Raw genomic sequence first — 25,241 nt, forward strand, 5'->3', positions numbered from 1 at the left:
ACATACCACGGCTTGCCAAGCAGATGTCAGGGGATTTATGGGACACATGATGTGCAGATTGTTCAGCAAAAATCATATAAGTTTTTCAGGCTTTCCAATACTGAAGGAAGGCACCTAGTTGTAGGCTGAGCCTATGGATGCAAGGCTGTCTTTCCAACTCTGTAGACAGCACAAGGTAAAGAGTGTTTAACTCTAAAGTTCCCAACTAACCTAATTGAGCAGCATGTGAAAAGCCCAATTCCAATACAGAAGTACCAACATTACCTACTTAATCACTTACTAAAGAAAAAAAAAAAGATGGAAAAGATGGAAAGCAACACTGAGGAGCTCTTGTGAGTGCACATGGAACAAACAGCTGCATGCATAAAAACTACAATAGAATGAAAAACTCACAGGTCTGGAGAAGGATAGAAATACTGAAAGGATGGAGGAAAAAAACCACAGGAAGCTTATCTCAAAGAACTGCAGGCTTTCCCATGCAGAGATGCCGAGGCACTGAAAGCAGAAGTTTAATCACCACAAAAAATGTGTACTCCTGCCTGCAAACTCCACATCAACTCTGTGCTTCACTTTGACCCTCCACAGTGGTGACAGCAGGCACCAGGCTAAATGTGCACCAGAGCTAAGAGATGGGCACCAGAGCTAAGAGATGGGGAGTAGCTATGTGCTATGCACCCAGGAGCTTCAGGATCAACAACACTGCAAGACACCAGCACTACAGAGAAAAAGCCAAGCATCAGCCTGGGAAATGCAAGACAACAGGGGCAGAGAAGCAGCAAGTGATGAATCCTGGAATCCCACCCCATCTTTCTGACCACGTGAAGAGAGAAGAAAAACAAGGGTAAGCACGAATATACCTAAATATCCATGGGAAAAAAAAAAAGAAAACCCAAACCAAAAACCCCAAAAAACTCAGGCCTCTGACTGATGTGGGTTGTGGCAAGTCTGACTCAGAGCAGGATCTGCCTCCCTTCCCGCAGGAGCGGGCTGCTGAGAGGTCCGTGCGGAAAAGCAGCTGCTGCCGCGTCACCTGAACGCTCGCTTGTTCAGCTCCCACCCCGGCAGCTGCCTCCTGCTGCCTGCCAAGCCCGTGGCCCCGCACTGCCTGCAGCTTGTGGTGGCTCTGAGGGGCTGGCACAGGCTTCTCAAGGGGCTGGCACAGGCTTCCCGGTGGGTGAGAGCCTCCCGGCTCCTCTCCCCAGGGTTTTGTTTCCGCGCTGTTCGGGGTTTCTCCTCGACGCTCACGGTGGCAGCTCCCCAGGGAGCATCAGGAGAGCACTGCCAGCAGTGCAGGGTTATTGCTCAGCTGGGACCCCGGCAGAGGCCCTGGCTTCTGCCTCGGTCACAGGGCTGGGCAAGCAGAGTGATGCCCTGAGGCAGCAGCATCACAAACCCGATGCACCCTGGAGAGCCAGCACGGCAACCTCGCTTTGCAACAGGATCATAAAATGGTTCAGGGTTGGAAGGGAGATCATCCCTTAAGGATCATCCAGCTCTAACCCCCTGCCACGGGCAGGGACACATTCCATTAACCAGCTTGCTATGCCCTTGCCAAAAGTCCCTCTCCAGCTCTCTTACAGCCCTCTTCTAGGTTCTGGAAGGTGCTCTAATGTTTCCCCAGAGCCTTCCCTTCTCCAGGCTGAACAATCCCAACCCCCCCTCAGCCTGTCTTCAGAGCAGAGGTGATCCAGCTCCCTGATTTTCTTTGTGGCCTCCTCTGGAATTGTTCCAGCAGGTCCACATTCTTCCCATGCTGGGGGCCCAAAACTGGGCACAGCAGGGCAGGTGGGGTCTCACAGGAGCAGAGCAGAGAGACAGAATCACCTCTCTCGACCTGCTGCCCACACTGCTTTGGGTAAACACAACTGGGGTAACAAGCCCAGAAGTCAGAAACCTCCACATTCCCAGAGATTTGCAGGCAGGAGTGGCAAATCATCCTGCTAGTGTTACACTGAGGCGTCAGAGGCACAGAGGCGACCCTCATGTCCTGTTACAGACTGCTCCTTGGGATACAACCAGCTGCCAGGCAGCAGAGACTGCCACAACTGCAGGCAGTGCTTGAGCACAGACAACAGCTGTTGCCAGCCCCAAACTAAAAAAAAGAAAAGCTGCAAGTGACAGTATATATTCTCATATTGACAGTCTCTGGTTGCTTAAGAAAAGTTTGAGGACTAGTCCTGAGCAAGACAGACAAGCTGGAAGTCTCTGTCTCCATGAGACTGTCATGCAGAGGATGCTCTGTCACACAAAAATGTCCTCATCCCAGTCAACTAGGAACAAGGAGATTCAAAAGTTGGCACTTCAACAGGGCTGGAGAAGCATCAGCAAAATTACCTGAATGATATCCAGTGTCTTTGTACAATAAACAGTGAGGTGCAATTTAGTCAAGTTTATGGTTTTATAGCAGCTTCCAAACCCAAGAGTTTTTTAACAGCCATAGGGCAACTGAACCTGAATGCCTTTGAGAATGGTGCATAAATTGGGAGCCACCCCTTTTTCTTTCCCAAGGCCACAAGCCTGTCACTGCCACAGGAGGCATTACAGGGGAAAGTGAGAGCATCCTTACACAATCCAGCTTCTTGTTAGTGACCGTCGTTTCATCTCTGCAAGGTATCTCTCTCTGAAAGTACAAAGGTGAGGGGCAGGGGTGTTTGAGCCGACACCACGCTCGCCAAGGCAGCACATAAAGCAAGGAAGGAAGAGTCAAAGCGCCTTTTAAACCAAGTTTTGATCTCCTGCTCCACAAACTCTTCTGGAGAACCTTCCCCATCAATAAGCATCAAAGTTTGGGGGTTTCTGCCCTCAGATAATCCTGCCAAGGAGAAGGACAGATGAGGAGTTTTAGGACCAAAGGGAAGCTGATACTTTTGCCTGTGACTGTTTCAGAGATGCTACCGAGGAAAATCCGCACTGGCACAAGATGATCTGGACTTGGTCCCTTCCATGGTGTGGGACAAGAGGATCCACTCTCCTCTTGCTTCTCTCTTTTAAGGGGATCTCAGCTAAACTACAGGTTAGGCCAGCTGGAATGTGAATGCCTTCCAGGTGATGAAGCACCCAGGTTTGTGAAGGAGGAAGGAGCCCAAATGAGGAGCCCCATACACAGAGCTCCCACTCCCAGAAACAGTCTTTCCTCAAAAACAAGCAGAGGGCTTGGAGAGGTAAGAGCAGGAAAAGAGAAAGAAGAGAAAAGGGGACTGGCCCTGTGGACTGTGTGATTCCATTCCCCACCAGTTCTCCAGCCAAGCTACAGTACCAAAATGTTGAAGGGAAGGAGAAAAGCATCAGAGCAGAAAACATGCCCAGGGGCTAAGGACAGTGAGGATAGGAGAGTGACCTGTCCATCCCCATGAAAATTTGGCAGATTGTGTCCACAGGCTCTCCCCCAGCACAGGGAATTGACAGAAATGAGACGGAGGATGGGGAAAGGAGGAAGTGGAGTGAGGGGGAAAGAAGGAGCCAAAAACAAGTCAAGGAAAGCTGATGCACTTTGAGGAAGCAATCCCTAAGGAGAGGGCTGCTGGAAGACCTCTGCCATGGGGCTGGGAAGTGGGGTGAAAGGGGTTTACAGGATTTGCTCAGGACAAACCAGCAAAGCATCCTCATCAGGAGGAGGATGAGCTTTACTCTTGAGCATATGGCCTGGGAAAGGCAGGGGAAGCCAGCAGTGCTGAGGGTGCTGGAGGTGTTGGGTTCCCGAGATTAAGAGCTGCCATAACTGTGCTGATGCTGTTTCAGAAGCTCACAGACCCTCAAATCTTAGGTGTGGTTAAACACCCTTACACCAGCAGCCCATTTGCTCCCACTCTCACTCAAAAGCATGCCCACATTTTATGCCCTCCCCAGCTCTCCTCTAGAGTCATAAACTTCATCGTCATATCATCTACAAAAATATTTAAAGCCAAAACACACACGCACACACACACAAACATGTAGTTACACACACATACACAAACACATTTTCTTGTCTGACAAATATCAGCTACAGTGCAATTCTGAAAGAGGAGGTGTCTGTCCTTATAAAAATGGACATCTACAGAAATATATATAATTAAAAAAAAACAAAACAAGAAGAAAAAACTCTCAACAATTCCTAAACATCGGTGGCAGCATGCGTCACTGTAAATGCTAAAGCCAGCTGGTTTCCCTAGTAGTCTCTGCATACCTTGTTCATTGTCACTTGTTTTGAGGGACTCTTCAGACCAACTTCTATTGCTTTTGGCCTCTGACCTTTTCTTGGTGTGCCTTTCTTCTGTGAAGTCTTTGACCTTTGCAGTGGCCTCTGGCTGAACAGCCTCAGCTAAATCTTTCCTGCTTTGCCGGCCCAACTTGCCGGACGGGGATCTCTCTGGTGACACCTGCTGCTCCCAAAGTTCCCTAAGATGCTGCAGGTGACGCTGCTTTTTGGGATGGAGCCCTGTTAATTCAATGCACACCTTCAGGTTGGTCACCTCATTACAATTGGGCTCTTCTAAGTGGTTAGAGGAATTGTTTGTCATTTCCCTCTCAGGCCAGTCATCTAATGGAAAAATAACTAAAAATTAATCAAAAAGCCCCCTCAACTTAAAACAAAAGCTACATTTCACTTTCGGGGCATATAGTCTCAGCTTTAGCACCACACTATGCATTTTAAAGCTTCGCTCATTAAGGGTTACATGCACTACAGTAACTTGCACTGCTGTGGCTACAGTTTCCAATAACTAGTGCTTTATCCTTACATACCAAGTTTTTTTATATATACATATATATACATATATATATACATATATATATACACATATATATAATTTAAAAAGTGAAATGACAGTGCTCACATTAGTAAATAGCAAGTTCAAAAATGGAAACACATTAAGCCAAAGGGACATTCCTTTCACAAGACATTCCTTGAGAGAGACCAAAGCAAAATGCTGTCTTACCTTTGGAGCTCTTCTTCTTTTTTGCTTTTGATATAACTTCGTCCTGCAGTTCATCCCCAAAGCTTTCATTTTGGCTGCCATCATTTTGCACTCTCTCACCAGAGTGTTTACGTTTCCTGTCCAGACGTGGACATGAATGTTGGCCAAAATCTTCTGTTGGCTGGTCTTCTGCCTTTTCATATACAGAATGCCTCTCTAAATAACATTTCTCATTTGAGAGATCTTTTTCCTCTGGAGTTTCAAGAAAGTGACCTCGGTTGTTTTCTGTACTAGTAAAGTTACCTAAAAATAAGAAACAAACAAACACCACAAGACCTAATAAATATGACACAATTGACTGTGAGAAGGCTTTGCCCTCTGATCTCTTCAATGTCATCTCCATCGTGACTTATGGCTCACGAGGCATGCAAATAAACATAAAATTGTACTTGGGAACAAGTCTCCTCTGCCCAGCCTAAGGCAGCAGTTTCCTCAACAGTTAAGCACAAAACACCCAAATGCACACAACTTTGTGTTGTTTTTACATTAATTTAAGAAGCACAATATTCACTATACTTGTATCCATAGAAACGTAACAATATGCTTTTTTAAAGAAATATCTTTAGATACTGAAAGCACAAACCCTTTTCAGAAAGCAGCCTCACCCCCGAAAACTGTGGCAAGTAACAATCCAGTTCAAAAATACCTTCTGATGACAACCAAGTATTAGTCCTCCCTTAATTCCTAATCTTTCACTAACTTCTCCCATCAAATTGCAGAGTCTGACTTAAAAGCATTCATCCCTTCTTCTGGAGATATAAATGGGATACAGAACACGCACACACGGACACAGAAATACCACTAAGAATAGCTGTGATATTTTGCAAAAAAGGCACTACTTGAATCCAAGGTTATAAAAAGGCTGCCTCACTTCAAGTAACCAACAAGGCACTGTACCTCACATGATCTCTGTCACCTCCTTTTAAAACAGACCTCACTTTTTTCAAGGAGTATTTCCAGCAATAGCAAGAGGGTGAGCTCTGAAAAGCTTACTAGAAACTAGTCTGACAAATAAGCCACAAAAACACACATGCTGCCTCGCCCGCACTAACTTCAGCTTCCCTCCAGTACTGTTTGCCCAAATTCAGCCTATGCAATTTTAAATGGATGCCTGATTTAAAATTACACTTAATCACCATCTTGAATAACGTTATTTTCTTGGGTTTAACCAAACTAGCAAAGGCAAGGTTAGGCAGAGATGCAGTACAGACTTCAACACAGATAATCAGCTCCTATTTACAATTCCCACAATCAAGTTGGGGCTCCCACGTGTTTTAGCCCTCCTGGCCGACAATTACTCCACAGCTCTGCTGCTGTCTGGCAAACTCGATGTTCCATCCTGTCTCCCCATGGCTCACTGTCCCTTTTCCTCTTCTTCCTTCTTGTCCTTCCTCCTTCTCTCACTTCCCTTCCTGCAAACTTATTTGCTGGTTTCCTATCTGGACTCCTGACAGCTCTGCTACCCTTCCCTCCCAGAAGGGAGAGGAATCCTCTCTCCCTTTTACTCAGTCTTCTCAGTCTTCTGCCCTGTCCAGCCTGGCCTTCAACTTCTGCTCTTCCCCCTTACCCAGGCTGACACTGCTCCCCTGCAGCCCCTTCTCCCCTCCTGTGCCATTCAAGACCCACCACTGGCAGCTTCTGGAGGCAGCCCAAATCTATCCCACCTTATCCTGACAGCACCTTCCTACAGCCCTGCCAACCCCTCCTGATTTCATGACCATCCTCGAAATACCTGCTGTCAGTAATGGAAGGCTGGGGGGGGTGGTGAGGGGAAACTTCCCTGACGAGTTTTCTCTTCACCACAATCTGGAAATGGCTTCTAGTAGCACCAAGGGCTCTGGAAATGTTTGTGGGCACCAGAAGACACCCCAGCATATTTTTTACACTGCTTGGGAAGCTGCCTGCAGGGCTGCTTGTAAAACAGCACAAGATATCGGCCAAGAAAAATCAAAACAAAAGCTGATTTTCTGCAGGCGAGCGGGACGCTTGGGCTGTTCCGCTGCTTGGCGATGCTCCTCTCCACAAGGCCGTCTGGCCAACACATGCTCCTTCCAAGACTTTAAAATGCACTTTGTCACACTTCTTCCAGCCAACAACGCTGAGACGTTCCAGAGAACAGGTATCTCAGTTTACTATGACCGTGCCTCTAAATCAGAGTCCCCCCGGATCAGAAGGAATCTGGCAACGCCCTGTGCTCGCACATCTGGCAGGAGGACGCCGCCCCACAGCTGTACCCTATAACCACACCAAAAGCTCCAGCAGTCCTGTTTCACACAGCATAAAAGCAGCTGGCCCAGCCACGTTTAAAGTATCACAATAGAAATAAATGCGTCTATCAGATTTCATTTTACATTTTTAATGCAATCTGCTATTTCCCTCCTTTCATAAAGAAACATGACACTTCTGTGGTCAGCTTCCCTGAAGAGATCAGGTAAGGGCACTCTCAGGCACGCTCCTGCTGTCTTAGAGCCTTCTCATCTCCAGCAGCACCAACAGCTACACGCCAGGGTTCATGCTGAGAGTGGCTACACCGGGACAGCTTTCCTGCTCCTAACACTGTCTGGCCTGAGAAAAGGCAGGCACATCCTGACCAATTCCCAGAGAAGCTCTTGCAGGGTCAAAGGAAGTAGCAGGCTGTAGCGAGGGGGGGTGATGGTCTTAATCTTTACGGCTTGCAGGAAACAGCAGGCTAATTCCAGCCTGCCACCACCGAGAGCAACCTGCTGCAGATTAATTCCTCCTCTATCTGCAAGAGGACTTGGCACGGGGATGCCGAGCGCCGCTCGCTCAGACTGCGCTGAAAAATAAAGCGGGGAGAGACCTCGCTAACAGCTTGTCACTGTCAGCGCTCCTCCGGGGCTCCACGTGCTGGGAAGAACAGCACACACCTACTGTGGCTCCTCCGAAAAGCCCTCGCTGCCAGCAGCAGCTCCGCGACACCTCGGCCTCCGCTTCCAGGTCACATCCGAGAGGGACCCTCGGGGGACATCTCGGCAGCTGCCGAGGCAGAAATCCCTCTCACGGAGCGCCCGTGCACACGCGGCTCTGAATCCGTCCCGCTCGCTGCGGCTCAGGCCATGGGGAAGCGGCGTCTCCGCACGCTAATCCCGCTTGTGTAATCACCCGGCACCGGAGCCGCTCCAGCCCCCGCCGCAGCTCCCGCCTCTCCCGCAGCTGGATTTCAGTGCCCTGGACACAAAGGTCACTCCCTGCTGGGGACACGGCACGGCCACGGGCCGCCAGGCTCTCCCCGAGCCTGCACTGACACAGCGCAAGCCCAGAGGTTTTCTCCCCCTGGCACAGCTGCGGCTGGCTCTATTAATATTTTACCACCGGATTCCACTCCGTCCTCAAACTGTTTTGCAAGCAACCGGGATCAGACGTAATGTCTCCCCAAATTAAGATATAAATGTCAACAAGCACAGCAACATAAGCATAACGTGTGCACCCAGCAAGGATGAGGAGAATTTATCTGCTTTTGTTCCCACCAGCCCCCTCCCATGCCATGTAAGTACAACATCCTTTTCTCTGCCTGAGGAAGAAAACAACAACAAAATACTTGGGAGTTCTCGTATCATCATTATTCAAACAGTGGTGAGGTAGCCAGAAACACAGGATAAATGCTGAGTTCTCATAGCAACACACCTCTATGAGTAAGGAGATTAAACTCTTGAATGTGTTCCTTCCTCGAGCCTCCAGTATTTGCCAGTCTCACACCAGCTGTGACAACCAGCACCAACAATTCAAACTATTTCTCACTGTCCTACCAATCTAGAAACAAGGAAGAATTAAGCAGATGCTTCTTCACAGCTGGTTTCTGTCTGAAGCAGTATCTTCTTAGTGCACGGGTTACAATCTCACAAGAAACAGTTACAGACACGCACAAACACGCTACCCAAAAAAACTTTCATTTTCCCATCTTCCTGTTCCCGTCAGCTGCTGTCAACCAGACCAGACCCTCCCGTGCAATGCAAACAAGGAAACACATCTTAGTGTTTAAGTCAGATTCTTTTGTTCAAATAACATGGCAGCTAAAAACAGCCTTTCCTCTTCCCTGGAGCAACCTCTCATTGCACTCACTTATATGCAAGGCACCCTTTATTCATCCGAGAGCAGTAATGACTATCCAAATGCTAAAACCCAGCATTCAGCACAGAGATCACAACAACGGTAAGAAACTCCCTAAGACATCCTCAGAATTCAGTTCTGAGTATCCCATGGGGTAGAGGGAACCCAGTTGATTTCACTTGTCCCTCCAAGTACCTCTGCTTGGGAGCTTTCTGCATTTGTTTCATTCTGCCCAAGCCTTCCACACTGCACAAACAAGCAACCCCCACTCTCACTGCAGCCTTTTTATTTTTTTCCCTTCTATTTTTTTTTTCCCCACTATCTCCTGTTGGCAGGAAGGTAATAACTGACCAGGGCAAAGGACATATTTACTGCCTCCATCTTTCATTTGTTCCAGTGTACACACAGCCCAGCAAGAAAAAAGAGAAGCAGGGCATCAGCATGCGAAGGGACACTGGCACCTCACTACAATGCTAAGATCAATTGTGTAATGTGTTTAGGCACATTGCACCAGTTACCTTCACACACACCACCTGCTTTAACTTTTTCCTAATGACCTCACACCTTAAGATCAGGCTTCCAATATATTGGCGTAATTTTGCCCAGCTAAGGCTTGAACAGACAGTATCTTCTATCGTAAAAAATTAAACAGCTAAAGTCATGCTAGCCAATCAAGAAATTCACAGTTTGTAGAATTCATCCCATCTTTTGCACTGGTGTATGATTTTCAGAACCTCTGGAAGAGCTTTGTTATGAACCCACATGCAGTCATCACATGCCCGTATTGATGCGCGTGTCCGTGCCAATAGCTTAAATCACTTGATCTCTCAACAATCCTATGACTCATGACATATGCATCCCATAATTTATCATGTTTGTGCTATGAAAATGCACTGGAGCAGCATTGCCTCAGCAACATTTACAAGTCACCTTGGCAACAAAGCAGCTTTGCGGCTGCTCTCAGATGCCCGGTCTCAGATGCCCAGCAAAACCCAGATGAGATGGGAGAGAACTGAACCACTTCTACTTTACTGCTCAGCTTTAATTGCTCATTAATTAGCTAACATGGCTATCTGCCTTAAATTGGGCCTTTAAAAATAAAAAAAAAACCAACAAGGCAAAACAAAAAGCTAAACAAAACAAAAGCCCACTTCTTTTACCCTTCTCCAGAAGGCTCAATGCTCGAATTTAAGGAGACTCCCAGTACAGCAAAGCCACGCACTGCCAAGCCCGAGGAAAAGTTTAAGGAACCGAATTTTGTGCCTTCATGTGCTTCCAAAAAAGTCTACACATGTGCACTACAGCTAGGAAAAACAGCAAATCCTAGGACAAGCTAAAAAAAAAGGCAGTTCCATCGCATCAAATGCCTCTGTAAGCATCACCTGCCTGTGCTATTTAGCCTTTTGTTGCACTGGTAGGTTTAGAGGAGCCAAGGGGGCAGGCAGCTGCCAGGGCCCCGATCAGCTCTGGTGCTCCATGCCAAGCACGGCTGCCACCGTGCCGAGGCAGCAGCAGGGGAGCCCTGGGAGCTGGCTCCATGCCACAGTCACAGTTTTGGACACAGTTTCCTTCCTTCCCACCGACACCAGGCAGGTGAAGTGCTGGCAGTGGGGGCAGAACAGCTCGCTGCTTTCACTCCTGAATTCCCTCCTCACACAGGTAGAGGCACGGCTGCTTTGCTTCCAAGCTAGCACCAGACAAACACGAAACTTTTCAAGCAGCAAGATCGCTTGCAGGAGGCAGAAAGGAAACAGAAGAGGCTGCAAACCATCAGCTCGTTCCCGTTCAGGAGCCTTAAAGCCACACACCAACAGCGTGGTCAGAAATTGAAGGCAAAGGGAAGGCACAAGATAAGCAGCCCTGGCTCTCACCGAAGGGGAAAAGAAGGCAGAGCTCATCACCCCTCTGCCAGTGGCTCAGTGAGAGATGCATGAAGGCTGCTGGTGGCTCAAGCCCCAACACAGAGCCCACGCCACCACAGTAGAGGCATTCAAGAGGTGTGAAACTCGGCTTCCTGATTTATCAGCTGCTATCCCGAGGGGCAGGAGGTGAACCACCACGATAAAAAACTTCTACTGAGACCTGAATCTGTACTGGTAAGTATTTGCTGCTGCCCAGGCGGGCGTACAAAACAGGAGCTCCCTCAGCAGAACAGATCCGTGCTTTTAGGAGTTTAGACATTTGGCCAAAGTCTGAAATAGCCTGTTAAGTCAGAGCTAATTAGCAGAGGAGAGGAATGAACTAACATAAGACTGAACATACTTTCCCTGCTTCCAACAGTTATTTAACAGTCTCAAACAAAATTCAGCCAGCAAATTCAAGTGCCAGAGATCTCACTAAATGGTGACTTTACAGACAAACGATACCATCAGCCTTTTGCAAGGATGGGGGGAGGGGTTTCAGCACACAATTATGCTCTAACACACTCATCCTCTTCACAGCACCCCCACCAGCCCTCCCTCTGTTAATCCCCTGCACCCTCCCCAGCTCCACAGCCCATCATGCCCCCTTTGCTGAACCCTCTCTGCAGCCAGAACAAGCCAGCAGGACTGCTGCTGCCACTGCTCCTCTGGCTTTCCTGTCCACCCAGGGTGGAATTTAACAGAGGACATCACCAGGGCATCCCATGTCCTCTGAGGAGCAAGAAAGGCTGCAATGGGGACAGTCAGGGCAGCAGCCTGCCCAGCTCTCAGCTTCAGCACAGGGACTGCAAAGGCAGCTGTGCCTTCCTCCCCGCAGCTCGGAGAAGGAAAAGGTTGCCCAGCTTCCAGAGGCTCAGCCTGCCTCTCCCCACCCTGCTACCCTCTCCACTTCCACAATTAGAACTTTCTCTTGCCATTTTACCACGCCAGTTTTCGTTGAGGCTGTCATTTCAGCGATAGCGATGCCACAGTAACTTGAATTTAGGTGAGTAACCGAGCAACTATGATTGACCAGCATGCTCTCTGCCAAAAGCATTAACCAAAGACCAGAACAATAATTCAAAGTTATTAAATTGCCTGAATGAAATTTTCTAGTAGCCCTACACTCATGAATCTCCACCTACCAAAGAGCACACTTAACCACTGAGTTACACAGCTGTGAACACACACACAGAGTGCAGTCTGCAGTACAATTCCTCTTGTTTTGCAATGCTTTCAGCACAGATCTTTTTTTCTGAGTTGTTCAAAACAAAGTATCAACCGAAGGAACTGATCCATTCCTTAAACACCTAGGTAAAACAAAAAAGAAACAAAAAAAAAAGGAGGAAACTGACAGAAGCCATAAGCTTACTAAAGAGTGCAAACAAAAAAGAAGTGATCTTTCTTGCACAGAGTAAAAAATCCCCTAATACTATTTATTTATTTTTAAGTTTATCTTACTTCCAGGATGTTGCACTTTCCATAGTCCTCTGACACCCTGTAACAGCCCAGAGGGAGCAGACAGCCCCACAGGGAATTTCAGACTCTGCCTGCAAGAACCTGTGCCTCACACACACCTCCCAGCCACTGCAGCAGAAGTCACTCGGGCAAAGTAGCTTCTTATCATTTGGAGTTGTTACTGCCAGCTTTTATGGACAAGCCAGCCTGGCAGATCACATCCTTCCCCACTTCCCTGCACTCTTCCATCCTCCATCCTTGCTTTGAAGACTGCAATACTGGCATATCTCAGTGCTACTGCTACTTCAGGAAGCTGAACTCCTTCTTGTTTTCCTCTCTTCCCCCATACCCTTTCTGTATTTAAAATATAACCTTAGACCTTTGCTTTCACTGGCTGATGTGGTATCCTATCAGTTAAAAGGAGGCTCTCTCTAAGGCAGTAACAGTGACAGACAGTCAACTATCTCCTGAAAAGCAGGTGCAATGGCAACCAGAAACTCACAAATCCCAAAACAAGCACACAGGGTACCAGCCGTGGCAACTCAGCACCTGCAGAGGATGAGGTCAGTGACTTTCACCAGCAACACAGTGAGTACATGAAGATTTGCTTGCTTTGCTGCAAGCTGCCATGGCAAAGAGACACATACACGCTTCAGAAAGCCATCTAAATTCGCTTACATCTGTCATTGTCATTTTGGTCAGCAATGGCATCTTCCAGAGCAACCGACTTTGGCTTCTTTTCACTGTTTCCTTTCAAGTTTTCCCAGTCTGCCTGGCTGAATCTGCAGACCTCTGAGTCTTTGGTAGCTGTTTGGCCTTCTCTCTCTTTCATCTCCAACTCTGAGAAGCGCATCATTGCACGCTAGAAAGAGAATTGATATGAAAAAAAGTCTTGCAATAAAAACTACTTCATTTACCTTACCTTAAATGAAAACATTTCCAAAGAAAAATTGACTCAAAACCAGGGTTTCATATAGATAGCTAAGGGTAGGATTTTAACACACCTGACTTGTGAAACAGTGTTCTAGCATCTTATAAGCAAATAGCCACACAATTATTTCGTATATAAGTATATATATATAAAAGATTATATATAAACATATATTATATATAAAACAAGCAACATTCCATTTTGGAGGTAAAAAGAGACAAAAACAAAAAGAAATAAAACAAAATTAAAAAAAAAAAACAACAACACAAAACTGTACAATGAATAAAAAACGACCATGGCCCACAAACTTCCCTTTGTGTATTTGGAAATGAAATTTAACTCAAAGGTTTATGTAAGAGTCTAGTAATAAAAATTTGAAGAACTGACCTCACAGTAAGCAGCAGGTAGACATAAAATACTGTCCTCTTGTAATCCTTCCATCTATGTAATTAAAATGGGCACTCAATGGATCATTTAGATAATTTCATCCATTTTTATAAGCATAAACCAATTCTTTTCTTAACAATGCAAAACAATTTGGCTTAACTCATCCCTTCATTAAAAGTAAAACACCCTGAGAATATTCCTACACAGTATCTGTCTATCATCCCTTAGCATCAACCTCAATACCACTCCTACACTTCCCTAGGCGCTTGCTTGGCACCGATGTTGCCTGAGACCCGCTAATGCATGGCTGCAACTCCTCACCATCCAATGGCACATTTGGCATACTAATCACAACTTCTGGGTGCGCTGCGCTAGCTGGCACTGCAGGCCGGCTCAGAAATTACAGCCAGCACCAGGGTAACATGCATGCCTGTCTGACTCCCCTCGAAACTGCACAAACATTGCATTAACGTGCATTAACATTTGCATCACATCTTAGTAAAAGCCCTTTAAAGCTCGCCAGCCCATACATACCTGTAAGCCACACATACTATTCTTTACATCGCCTCGCTCTCATTAACAACCTCACTTTGCTATTTAAAACCACTTACGGCGAGTATGCCCCAACAAAAAAAAATTTTCTGGTCTCCCCACCTGCGTCGCTTCTCTCAACTTTAAAAACTCAACTGTGACTTGCAACAGAGAAATAACGACAAAAAGCGCGGCGGTCGTTGGACCGCGCGGACTCACCTGCAACGCCCGCTGCTCGCGGCTGAGCTGGCTGGAGTCGGCGTAGAGCTCAGTCGTCACACACTTGAATCGGTCACCTACATAACCGGCGGAGTTTGCGATCCTCTTGGCCAATTTAGATGGCTTGGGTTTCAGTGTTTTGCCATCAGCAGACTCCGCGTCGTCAGCTCCGTCTTTGGTATAGGTCTGGTTGGCATCGATGCTTGGCGGCGCGGTCCCCATGCAGAATGGCTTCGCGTCCTCCTGCACTTTGCCAAAAGCCAGAGCTGGAGCATCGCTCTCGTGCGTGCTTTCCAAGAAAACAGGAGAAGGCTGGACTGCCACTCGCTCTTTAGGCTGGCTCACAGATAAATCTTCTTTCCTTAAGCCAAACACTGATGAACTCTGGGCTTGCTTGAAATTATAGGTTTCATGAACATCATTATTTCTTCCAAACTCCTCTCTCATTACAATAAAATCTCTGTGCTGAGACGCCTGCTCTACCTTGTGCTTTGTAGGGTCATTAGTCTGATTACTGCTTTCTGTAGCAAAGCTGGCTTTCGTTACATTTGCTTCGCTCTTAGCCTCTTGTTCGTCTCGCAGAAGATCTGGGAAGAGGTGTTTGTCACTTTTTGCAGAGTTTTTACTATGGCCAGAGCTCTGGTGCAATTTCACGCTCTTGTCACCGGGCATTTCAAAATGCATCTTGGCCCCGCTCTCCAGGAGCTCTGGCAGTCGGCCCCGCAGAGCCGGGTCCTCATAGCGGACCCTCTCGTGAGACCGGGACCTCCGCTCCGTCTTCTCCTCCTTATTGATCTCCAAAGATGAATGCTGCAACAGCATGGGGTGCACCATCCCCACTCCCAGCGCGTCCTGGTAGGTCATGAACTCCCCCCTCCCGGCTGGCAGGCTGTAAGGGAGGCCGGGTTTGGGAGCCAGGTGCGTGGGGTAGAGGCTGCCGTTGGGCAGCAGGACAGGGTGAGGGTAGACATGTCCTTTCCCGTGGAGAGTGAGAGGGCTGATGGCGATCCCCTCCGGCACTGGGTATGGGAGGTAGCTCCTGGGGTAGGGCAGAGGCGGGGAGCGAAACGCCTCGTTGGGCGGCAGGAAGATGGGGCTGGAGGCCAGGGCAGTCTCAGTCGCCTTGAAGTTGGCTTCCTGACCACAGGATTTGGCCACCTTACTGCTGTGTTTCGCAGGGGTGGCGACGGGCTGCCCGACGTGCTGTATGACTGAGGCGGTGCTCTCCGCAGAGTTCCGCGCCGTCTTGGCGCAATCCGCGTTGGCGTTGGGAGCTGGTGACGCTGACGCCGGCCGCCCCCCCGCCGACACCGCCGCCGAAACGCTGCCGACCACTGCCTCTGTGCCACCCATCCTGGGACAGGAGGAACTCCGCGGCTGCGGCATAACCCAGTCCAGTGCCTTGTTTTTCAGCTGGACATTCTTCCCAGCCTCCTCACTGGGGCTGGGACCAGGAACAATCCAGGAGGATGGCGCCGTGCTGATAATTTCAGGTCTGTAGATGGGGCAGCTGTTCCCAGGAGAAATGGTTTCTTTCTGAACGATGTCACTGCCTGGCAAGTGTGTCCCCGCTCCTGCCCTTCCATGCACCAGCACCGTTTGCATCATTTTCTTACTGTGGTCCGACTTGCCAGCAGTTTCTGCATCAACCACTTTCGCCGACAAGTCCAGTGGTTTGTCGGTGACGTCTTTGGTCGGGGTCTGCTTTTCCAGGAGTGGGGGAGACCTGCTGTCCTTCCGGTCATGGCTAGCTTTCCGTGCATGGGGGGCAGATGGCAGGGGTGCCTCCCCAGCATCACTGCCTTTGGGAAGCTTCCCATTGGAGAGGCGAGCAGGTGGAAACTCATTGCCGATGTTCACGTAGGGCTTTGGGAGCGTAACAGCAGAGGAGGGAGAGGTGGTGATCCTGGGGAAATGTTTGTGGAAATCAGCATAGGCATCCCCGACCTGGGCGGGCAGGGGGAGGCGGGGGGACGGCCGGGGCGAGTGCGGCAGCAGGAGTGAGGGATCTGCTGGCAAGTTGGCAGGGGCCGGCTTGGCGGTGGGGACCCGGGGCTGCTTGCTGCTCTGGATGTGCGGGTAGGCATGCGTGTCGACAGGATTGCCTGGGCTCACACCCATCTTCCACGACAAGCTCTTATCCGGACAGTGCACCAAAGGTGGGATTGCTGGTGAAGCTGAAGCAGTTGTGAGCCTCATGGGCGATGCCAACGACGAAGGGATGTGAGGGGCAACGTAATGGGAGGGAGGCAGGTATAAAAAACGTTCGCCGTTCGTACAGACGGGCGAGTAAGCCAGGTGCTGCGGTAAGCTGTAGGTGGACTGCTGAGGTAGCAATGCCTTGTACATGTTCAACGAATACTTATTTGGTGAGTCAAGGAAAGGGTATATGGTGGGCGTTGCACCCTCCATGTAGGGGTTTACCCAGGGGAGCCTTAGGTAACTAGCACCATTGACGCCGAGGGGACTCTGCCTGTCACCCGCAGCTCGGTCCAAACCCAGTGTCTCCCCTGTTGGGACTGAGTTTTTTTGTATTCCAGGTGGCGTTTTGTATATAGCACTGAAGCCGTTCGGGGCTTTTCCAGAGACGGCTGCGCTTTCCACTGCTTCGGGGGGATTAGCCTTAAACTGTATCTCTGGATTTCTTTCAGGAGTAAATCCCAGGCTGGCTATGGAACCCGTAGCATCCCGCGATTTTTCCGAGCCAAGTCCGCACAAGCTGGAGTAGACAATGCTACTGGGGACTCTGAGTCCTTCTCGCATGAGCCCAGACCTGTCCATGCTCAGAGCTGCAAGACTGTCGATGCGATGTGCTGTAGTTGCATCCACCTTTACAGAACAAGAAGCATGTTACTTTCACACCTCACTAACATGACTACCATTCAAGCAACAGATAGATCAGCACTTTGGACGAGGAACAGTAACAATGCAAACATGCTGTTTGTTGTGAAAACGTACAGAGGCTGATTACACTGGAAAACAGGAGAACAGAGACCTACGGAGCAATACGTATAACACCACAAACATCAACACCAATCTCTCCAAATCCAAAATTCAAACAGACAGGAACAAAAGTGGGAGGACTCAAGCAGCCAGGAAGGGCCCAGAGACAATGCTCAGAAGCACTGATCCTGTGCAACCACTGGCTCTTCAGCCCCAGCCCTCCCAGAGCAAGAGGATGTGGGCTGTGGCATGGAGACCAGAATGAGAAAGATGGAGTGTCTCTCCTCATCATCCTCCTCCTCCTACAGGTCCCTCTCCCTCCACCACAGCTCTGCTCTGGGGCTCACCACCGCTACATGATTCATGGGGCAAAGCATCTGAGGATGTAGCATAAAGAAAGGTCTGCTGTGTTATTTCTTTCCCACCTGCTGCTCCCCATGCAGACTCAAAGAAAGGAAAACCCCACCTTTGCCCAAACTTTGCTGGAACACTGATGTTCTTAATGCTTACATGAACTATTTTTGTTACTCATGCTGGTATTCTGCATGGCATTATTCATAACAGCAAAACTAAGAATCTGACGCCATACAACAACACACATCACAAAGCATCAAGAGATTAACGGGATAAATAAACAAAGCCCCAACTTCACAGAAACAACCAGAGTGTGCCCAAGCCCACTAGGGCTGCAACAGGAAGGTGTTTTAATCATTTCTCCAAATGGGTCACGTAGTAACAGCCAGGGGCAGGAGTCACAGGGGGGGAGGACAGGCACAGATTCATCTGCAGCATGAAGCTTGTAACTTCTTACCACACTGTGATTCAGGTGATTTTCCTCCCTCAACTCCAGTCTGCTTTTCGGTGCATCAGCATCATTAACGGGAATTTTCCTATTGAAAAACAGAAGCTTACTATTTGAAAACATCCTGCACATCTTGGATCACTACAGTATCATATCACCTCCATATTTTGATTCTCCTAGAGAAGTCCCATGAGATAACATATTTACCCTTCTCTGTACCCATACATGCCAACTACTTTGAAAAGCAAGGACTATTTTAAAAGAAGCATAAAGGATTTTGAAAACAAGAACACACCAAGTACATCTCAGAGCAGATTCTTCCAAAGCAAGCAGTTTTTGTCAAGGTCTTCCCTTTTGCTCCTTGCCCTTTCCTTTTTCCAGGGGCAGAATATCCCATTTTAAACTCACTCTGTTCATATACCATCCATAAAAACTGCTGAGGATAAAATTAAAACGCACACGCTAATATCATATGAACATCAGCTCTTCCATGCTAAAGAGGGAGCTGCACATCTGTGCCATACCAGTGTTGCAGCTCTGGGACTTGTTATCACAGAAATCACCAATAAAGAATATACCTCAGTGCCAAATTCCAAATCCCAGGGATAAAAATCACTGACATGCAGCAGAAGGGAAGTTTCAGCATTACCCAAAAGAACTCCTTTCAATCAAAGTGCTTAAAGGCACATCATCACCACAACGCAGAAATGTGATTTTAATCCATTTGTTTTTAAAAGATTCACCTTCCCTGCAAGTAGCACATACAATTATTACCCCTGAACAACTGGGAGGAAAGTGGGGAGGGAGGGTGAGAAAGTAAAGCGAGATGCTTGGCTGTTTTCCTTCGGCTTATTATTTGCAAATAATATTCCCTGCAAAGACCAAAAACTTCCACCAGCTTTTTGGAGGCTTTTCACACAACACTGAGAACAGGGAATGAGAAGAGAGAAAAGCACTAAAACCACACAAAACTGGCACAGAGAACTGGAGGCGCATCTGCAGCTTCTGTCCAGCATCATCTTACTTTTTAAAAAGCTGGGATTTAAGGGAAGGGGACACCTGCCAGTGCCTGTGTCACCCCATGGAACACTGTAATTTTGATCTTCAACTGAATTATATTCAGCAGGAAAAAAGGTGGGTCCAAAGGCAGGGAACACAAAGTTGCAGGCACGAGACCCCCTGCCGCAGAGAGTCACCACAAGAAAACATGCACTGTTTGGTTTAATTCCCCTTCAAATGCAAAATAATAAGTTAACTGTAAAAGCACATTCAAAGGCTGCTTGGGGGCGTCCCCACTTCACTGACCCAGGCTGCCTGTTCCACAGTAAATCAGCATCTGCTCTACTGCTCTCAGGCACGTCTTGACTCTCTCCCTTTGCCCTCCCTCCAAGCTGGGCTGATCTCCATGCAGGCTTTCTGCTCCAGTATTAGGGAAGCGAGCAAACTCCGAGACCTCGCTCTGCAGAATTACAGTGTGGTTTAACTTGCCAGAAGCTTAAATATTTACCTGTCTTCATTAATTCCACACATGCGGACCCTTTCATTGCTCATCCAGCTATGAACATTGCCATACAGGGGAGTTGCAGAAAGCATGACGTCTTCTTAAAAATCAACGCTTCTCTTCACGGTTTTATATTCTATTAAAAAAAGAAAAGAAGAAGAGAAAAGAAAAGAAAAAAAAAAAGTTGAGCAGATTTGTCTAGGAGGAAGTGCAAACATCACAGTGGAGCAGGCAGCCTCCCTCCGGGTAATTAATAATGAATGCAGGATTGGTGCGGGGAGTGAGCTGCCTACGTTAACCGCTGAGGGAGATACCCAGCAATAAAGGAGCAAATTGAGGGCATTTATAGGTCAGAGGAGATGGATCTTTTCCCCAGCGCACATCCAGAAAATTAAGAATCATTCCAGACTATCGGCAAATAAAAGTTTCTCCACAGCATTTCATTTCCACAAGAAATGACTCAGCCGGCCAAGAATACAGCTGTCCCCAAATCTTCATCTCACACAGCCTGAGCCAAGGAGGGAGACCCTGTGAGCCTGGGGGAACGTTTAAACAAGCCACAGGCACTCCCCAAAGCCCTGCTTTAGGAACACACAGGAGCAGGAGAGCATGGTAAGAACAACCACATACCAGCGTGTATTAGCTACGCTGATTGCTGATAAGGCTTTTACACGAGGGCTTAAAACCAGAGAGACACTGCTACAGAAGGCATCTAAATAAAAACCTCCCCTTTAGCGTCTGTACATGACTAACTTGGAGAAAGGGGTTAAAAATAGTAAGTGGGTTGGCGAGCTCCCCACCCCTTGATTTGATTAAGTGAGGAGCCCTGGTGGCTTCTGCATCGGAGCTGCTGCTGCTGCTGCTGCTACTGCTGCTGCTGCTGCTGCTGCTGCTGCTGCGAGTGCTTTCAGTAATTCATTGATGCCTGCTCACTCCAGGGAAAGAAATCATTAGCAGGCTCACTGGAGAAGTATTAGCAGTCCAAGAGGATCGGCGCCGTGTGCAGCCAGGGAGGCAGGTGAAAGGTAACCACATTTTCGCGTCCAGCAGCAGAGAGGGAAAGGCTTTTCCTCCCCTCTACCTCGCCTAATGCCACCTCCGCTCGCATTAAATTCTAGTTTGCTGCATGAGCGAAGTGTCAGGACAAGCTGCGTTTTATTAACAGGATTATCGCGGTGCATGATTTATTCCAGTGCAAGATTTTAATTGCTCTTCGGAGGTTGAGTCGTTTCTTTTGACTGAGCTTCAGCCTGCATCCTGCTGCTAAATGCTGGGTTAATAAGTAGGGGGAGCCTTTAATGCACAGGATATCCCTCAGCTCTTCCTCTCTCACAAAAATAGAAGCCTTTAAGCAGGAGGCATGATACTCCTTTTACACACACACAAGCCAGTAACGGGCGATTGACCACTGGGAGTTTAATGCCTAACGTCTCCCAAAGCATCCATGCTTCCCCAGCAAACTCATTTCCTTTGTCAGGCTACAAAATATGCAAATGATCGCTTTGGCATTTAATAGGGAAGAAGCCCAGATTGGGCCTTTAACACAATACTTCACACACGTTCAGAGAGGTTTAAGAACTGAAACGGCAGGAAAGCCTTGTTCCCCAACACTTTTTTCTCCCCTCGGAGAGGTCTTTTGTGCAAAACTCCACGTCTGGAACAAATGTATATTAATGAAACGGCGCATTGACCCTCCTTTCTCCACAACGGTTAGCTTTTCCTAATGAAGTCCGCACAAATCGCCGCGAGGAAACAAAAATCCGCGGAGGTTAGTTACCGCGCTATCATTCAAAAGGAGTTATTTCACTGGAAAGACGTTTTCTGGACAGATTTACTGGTTTCCAGATGCGCTGCTCGTAATGTTTTCAATAGAGGCAGCAGCAGCATGGAGAGAGTGATTTAGGGTTTTACGTAAGGTTGTAGCCACCCCGTGCGCTGCCTCATCCGTAGGGGACAGACACTGGCTCAGAGAAGGGCCTCGACGGCACAGCCCCGCTGGCTGTGCCCCGCTTCCCTTCGGGGCCACGGCTCCTCGGAGGGGCTGCCTGCTCCCGCCTGCCTTCCTCGGTGGAAATGTATCATTAAGATAAGGCGAGGTGCCTGAACTAGAGCTCATCAATCCCCTGACACGTGCAGATAGCGAAATGCTGAAGTTGCATGGGGGGAGTGAGAGCTTCCCCAGCCAAACGCGGGTAATCTGGAGGCCCCATGTCCCGCAGCCACCACCGCCCGAGCAAGGGGCAAAATCCACCCGGGTGCGGGGTCGTGGTGGGACGTCCCGGGGCCAGCAGGCCGGTCAGAGCCCGCGGCCCCGGCGGCTGCCAGCCCTTTCCCCAAAGGCAGCCCTCGTCGCCGTGCGCCCGGGTGCGCGGTTATAATCATCGCCGCCCTGAACTTCTCGTGAACTGTTTAAAAGTGGAGGTCTGCTGAACGAGCAGCGGCGCCACTGCCAGCCATAATTTCATTGCAACAAGCAGCAGACTTTTAACTCTTCGCACACCCTGTCCCTCGCCCTCCTCGCTGTCCCCACAAGCCTGTCGCGGACACCGTCTCACAGAGGCTCGGCCAAACGCCGGCAGCGCCACAAGCGCTCTGCGCTACGGGGACCGGGCGGGGAGGACAGCGGAGGGGGCGTGGGGGGCACCGTACCTATTTATACCCGGCTTCCGCGGGGGTGGGCGCAGCCGCTCCCGTTATGCAACCCCGACGGCGGGCTGAGCGCCCCGGCGCACGGAGGAAACCGAGGACACGGCTGTCCCTGCCTCCTCCTGTCACCCATCGGGCCGCCGCCAGCGCGCCCCAGGGCGCCGCAGCCCCCCCGGCCGCCCCCGCTGCGCTGCGCGGCGGGGCGCGGAGCGGGGCTCGGCAGCCAGAGCGCGCACGGCATTTCCTCCGGGAGGTGTCTGGCCGATAAAGCCATTTGCGGCTAAATATAGACGGTGATGCACGGAGGAGGGAGGGAGGGAGGGAGGGAGGGAGGGATGGAGGAAGAGAGGGAGGGAAAGCGCGGGGACGGGGGGGGGGGTGGGAAGAGAGTGAGACGCGCAACGCACACGCGGTTCCGCAGCGATGCCGCCGTGTGAAACCAGTTGTGAAAAGCGCCTGCAAGCACTAACCTGCCTCCCGGCGTGCTGCCGAGCGGGGCCCCGGCGTGCCGAGCCGAGCCGTGCCGAGCCGTGCCGGGAACACCCAGCCGCCTCCCGCGCTGCCCGCGCCCCGCCGCCCCGCGCCGCAGAGGCAGGCACAGGCACACACCGCACTGCTCGGGCAGCCGATTAAAAAGGGAAACGTTTGGGTCTCCCTCGCAACGTCAACAGACTTTTGGCAGCCATTGACGCCAGCAGCAGCAAAGTTTTGTTAACACGCTCCTGGCGTGGAAACGAGAAAAACCCGATGCCCGCGGGGAGGGGGAGAAGGAGGAGGAGGAAGACTCCACTTCTCCGTGCCTCCGGGGGAAAGAGGAGGGGATGGCATCGCCACCCGGGACAGGGCAGCCGCCTCTCCCCCCTCCCTCTCCACCCCCGTGACCCCGGGGTGCCTGGCGGCGAGCTTGCGAGGTGAAAGTCTCAGCGAGGGGCGTGCGGGGGAGCGGGGGTTGGCCCGGAGGAAGCCCGGCGGGGCCGGCGGCTGCAGCGAGCCAGGAAGCGGGTCGGGAGGAGAATTGCAGCGGCGCACGAGTTCCCTTTTGGCGCCTTTACTCTTTTCCACCTCCGAGCTCCGCCTGGCAGCCTGCCAGTTTCCACTGCACAAGCCACGGAGCCGGCAGCGGCAGCGCAGCGGCAGCCGGCGGGGAGGGCTGCGCGGGGTATAAAAAAAAAAACCTCTGCGAGAGCCGATGGCACCGACGGAGCGCCGGGAGCTTCGGCAAACAACCCAGCCTTTCGGATATTAAAAGCGATGCAATAAATTACCGGCCTCTGATCCCTCCCCCACATCACCCCCCCGGCCCCCTTCCTCCGCCCCCTCGCCGCCCGGTTCCAGGCCACTGGAAGGATCATTTCTAGATTTGTGAAAATCCCTGAGAAAGAAGTGAAAAGCAGTCGGGGACCCGTAGCGATCTACTTCGATTAGCCCTCAGCCCCGTTCATCTGGAGCTTGATTTACAGGGTAGCGCTCGCACGGTATTTATAAGCTTAAATACGGGCTGATGCTTATGAATGTGTTTAGGTACCTCGTTTATCTTGTACCTCCGACTTACATATTTACGACTTATAAGAACAACGACCAGTGTGTGCCACGGCTAGAAAGGAGACTTCAGAGACACCGTATTGCTGCACCGCTTACAATGCGCCGTGTAAAGCTCTGGCAGCAGCCAGCGATCTAATATTAGACAAGTGTTAAAACAACAGGGTTGGCTGCGTTTTTTATATATATGTATCAAAAAATAAAATATACTGTGGGTGATTTTTTGCGATCTCCACACGACATCACCGCTAGTGACACGTTTTGTAAACCAGAGGAGGAAGCTGCAGACTAAGTAGCCGCCGCACGGATCCGCGGATTAGAGAAGAAGTTTGACCTTTACCCGGGACGTGTGGCATTTCATTTAACCATAAAGCTAAGCACAATGCGCCAGCGAGATCGCTAAACCGATTTAAAATACATATTGAGTCATGCACGACAGTAGTGCATCTCGGTTTAGGCAGCGTGCAGGCAGCACAAGGGGGTCGGCGACTATTTTAAGGCTCTTGCCGCAGCCACCCCCATAGTTCCCGTGTCCCCCGTGTTCCCCCCTCCCGCGGCTCCCACACCGTCACGTGTCGAACAGCGACCGGGACTTTCTGCCGTGTAAACACGGAACCAGCCGGGGGCACCCGGGGCCGCCAGCGCCAGCGGGGCATCCTCCCGGGCCCGGGCACCGCCGCCCCGGGCCGCCCGCCGCTCCGTGCCCGGCTCCCACGGAGCCGCCCCCGGTGCCGCGGGGCTCGGGCGGGTCTGTCCCGCCGGCACAGGCGGCCCCAGGGAGCCCTCCCGCGCCGCCCGTCACGCCTGGTCCCTGCACAGACAGGCGCTGCGCCGGAGCGGCAGCGGCGCGCTCCCCTCTCCCATATGCTGCGAGGCGAATCATTGCATCGCTCTCAGCTGCCGGCGGCGGCCAAAAAGGGGGAGGAAAAAAAAGTTTTCAATTAATGATAAGCCTAGGAGCTGGGGAAGGGGGCGGGGGAGGAGGCCAATGAGGGAAAGTTAAAATGGCTGGCGATCCTTCAAATAACCCTGGCTGCCTTCCCCTGGAGCCCACACGGCACTGCCTGCCGCGGAGCGCCGGGGGAAGACCCGGACCCCCGTGCACACGCTCCTCGGGGCCGAGGCTGCCTCCGCACACTTCGATGCCCGTATCTGAAGGTTACGGGACACTCGCATGGCGGGGGCACTCACGTTCCCCCTCCCTCTCCCTCCGGTTGAGCCACATCGTGGGGGTGCAATAGAAAGGCTGCAAAGCCTCCCACACACAGCGGGGGGAGGTGAGGCGGCTGGTACCCAACTTTGAGGCATCACCGCACGAAGGATTTCCCAGAGATTCGCGGGAAACACCGAGCCCATCCCC

General features: G+C 50.3%; 1 protein-coding gene across 7 annotated transcripts in view; it reads right to left on the reverse strand.

Moving 5' to 3' along the window:
* The window catches only part of BCOR (BCL6 corepressor), an 82,646-nt gene that overhangs the window by 18,988 nt on the left and 38,417 nt on the right, over positions 1–25,241 (reverse strand). For 3 of the 7 annotated variants that reach the window (XM_063393022.1, XM_063393021.1, XM_063393020.1), the window contains exons 2-8: positions 19,703–19,832; positions 18,205–18,283; positions 14,451–17,279; positions 13,701–13,754; positions 13,061–13,244; positions 4,917–5,198; positions 4,166–4,519 (exon numbers count right to left, since the gene is read on the reverse strand). In XM_063393022.1, the coding sequence (XP_063249092.1) occupies positions 4,166–4,519; positions 4,917–5,198; positions 13,061–13,244; positions 13,701–13,754; positions 14,451–17,279; positions 18,205–18,283; positions 19,703–19,788 (3,868 nt within the window). In that variant the 5' untranslated portion in view covers positions 19,789–19,832. Of the gene's footprint in view, positions 1–4,165; positions 4,520–4,916; positions 5,199–13,060; positions 13,245–13,700; positions 13,755–14,450; positions 17,280–18,204; positions 18,284–19,702; positions 19,833–22,812; positions 22,994–25,241 lie in introns of those variants that run through there. The other 4 variants (XM_063393023.1, XM_063393026.1, XM_063393024.1 and 1 more) reach the window with 4 other exon arrangements.

The sequence above is a fragment of the Prinia subflava genome, chromosome 3 (genome assembly GCF_021018805.1).
Source record: "Prinia subflava isolate CZ2003 ecotype Zambia chromosome 3, Cam_Psub_1.2, whole genome shotgun sequence".
Lineage (NCBI taxonomy): Eukaryota > Metazoa > Chordata > Aves > Passeriformes > Cisticolidae > Prinia > Prinia subflava.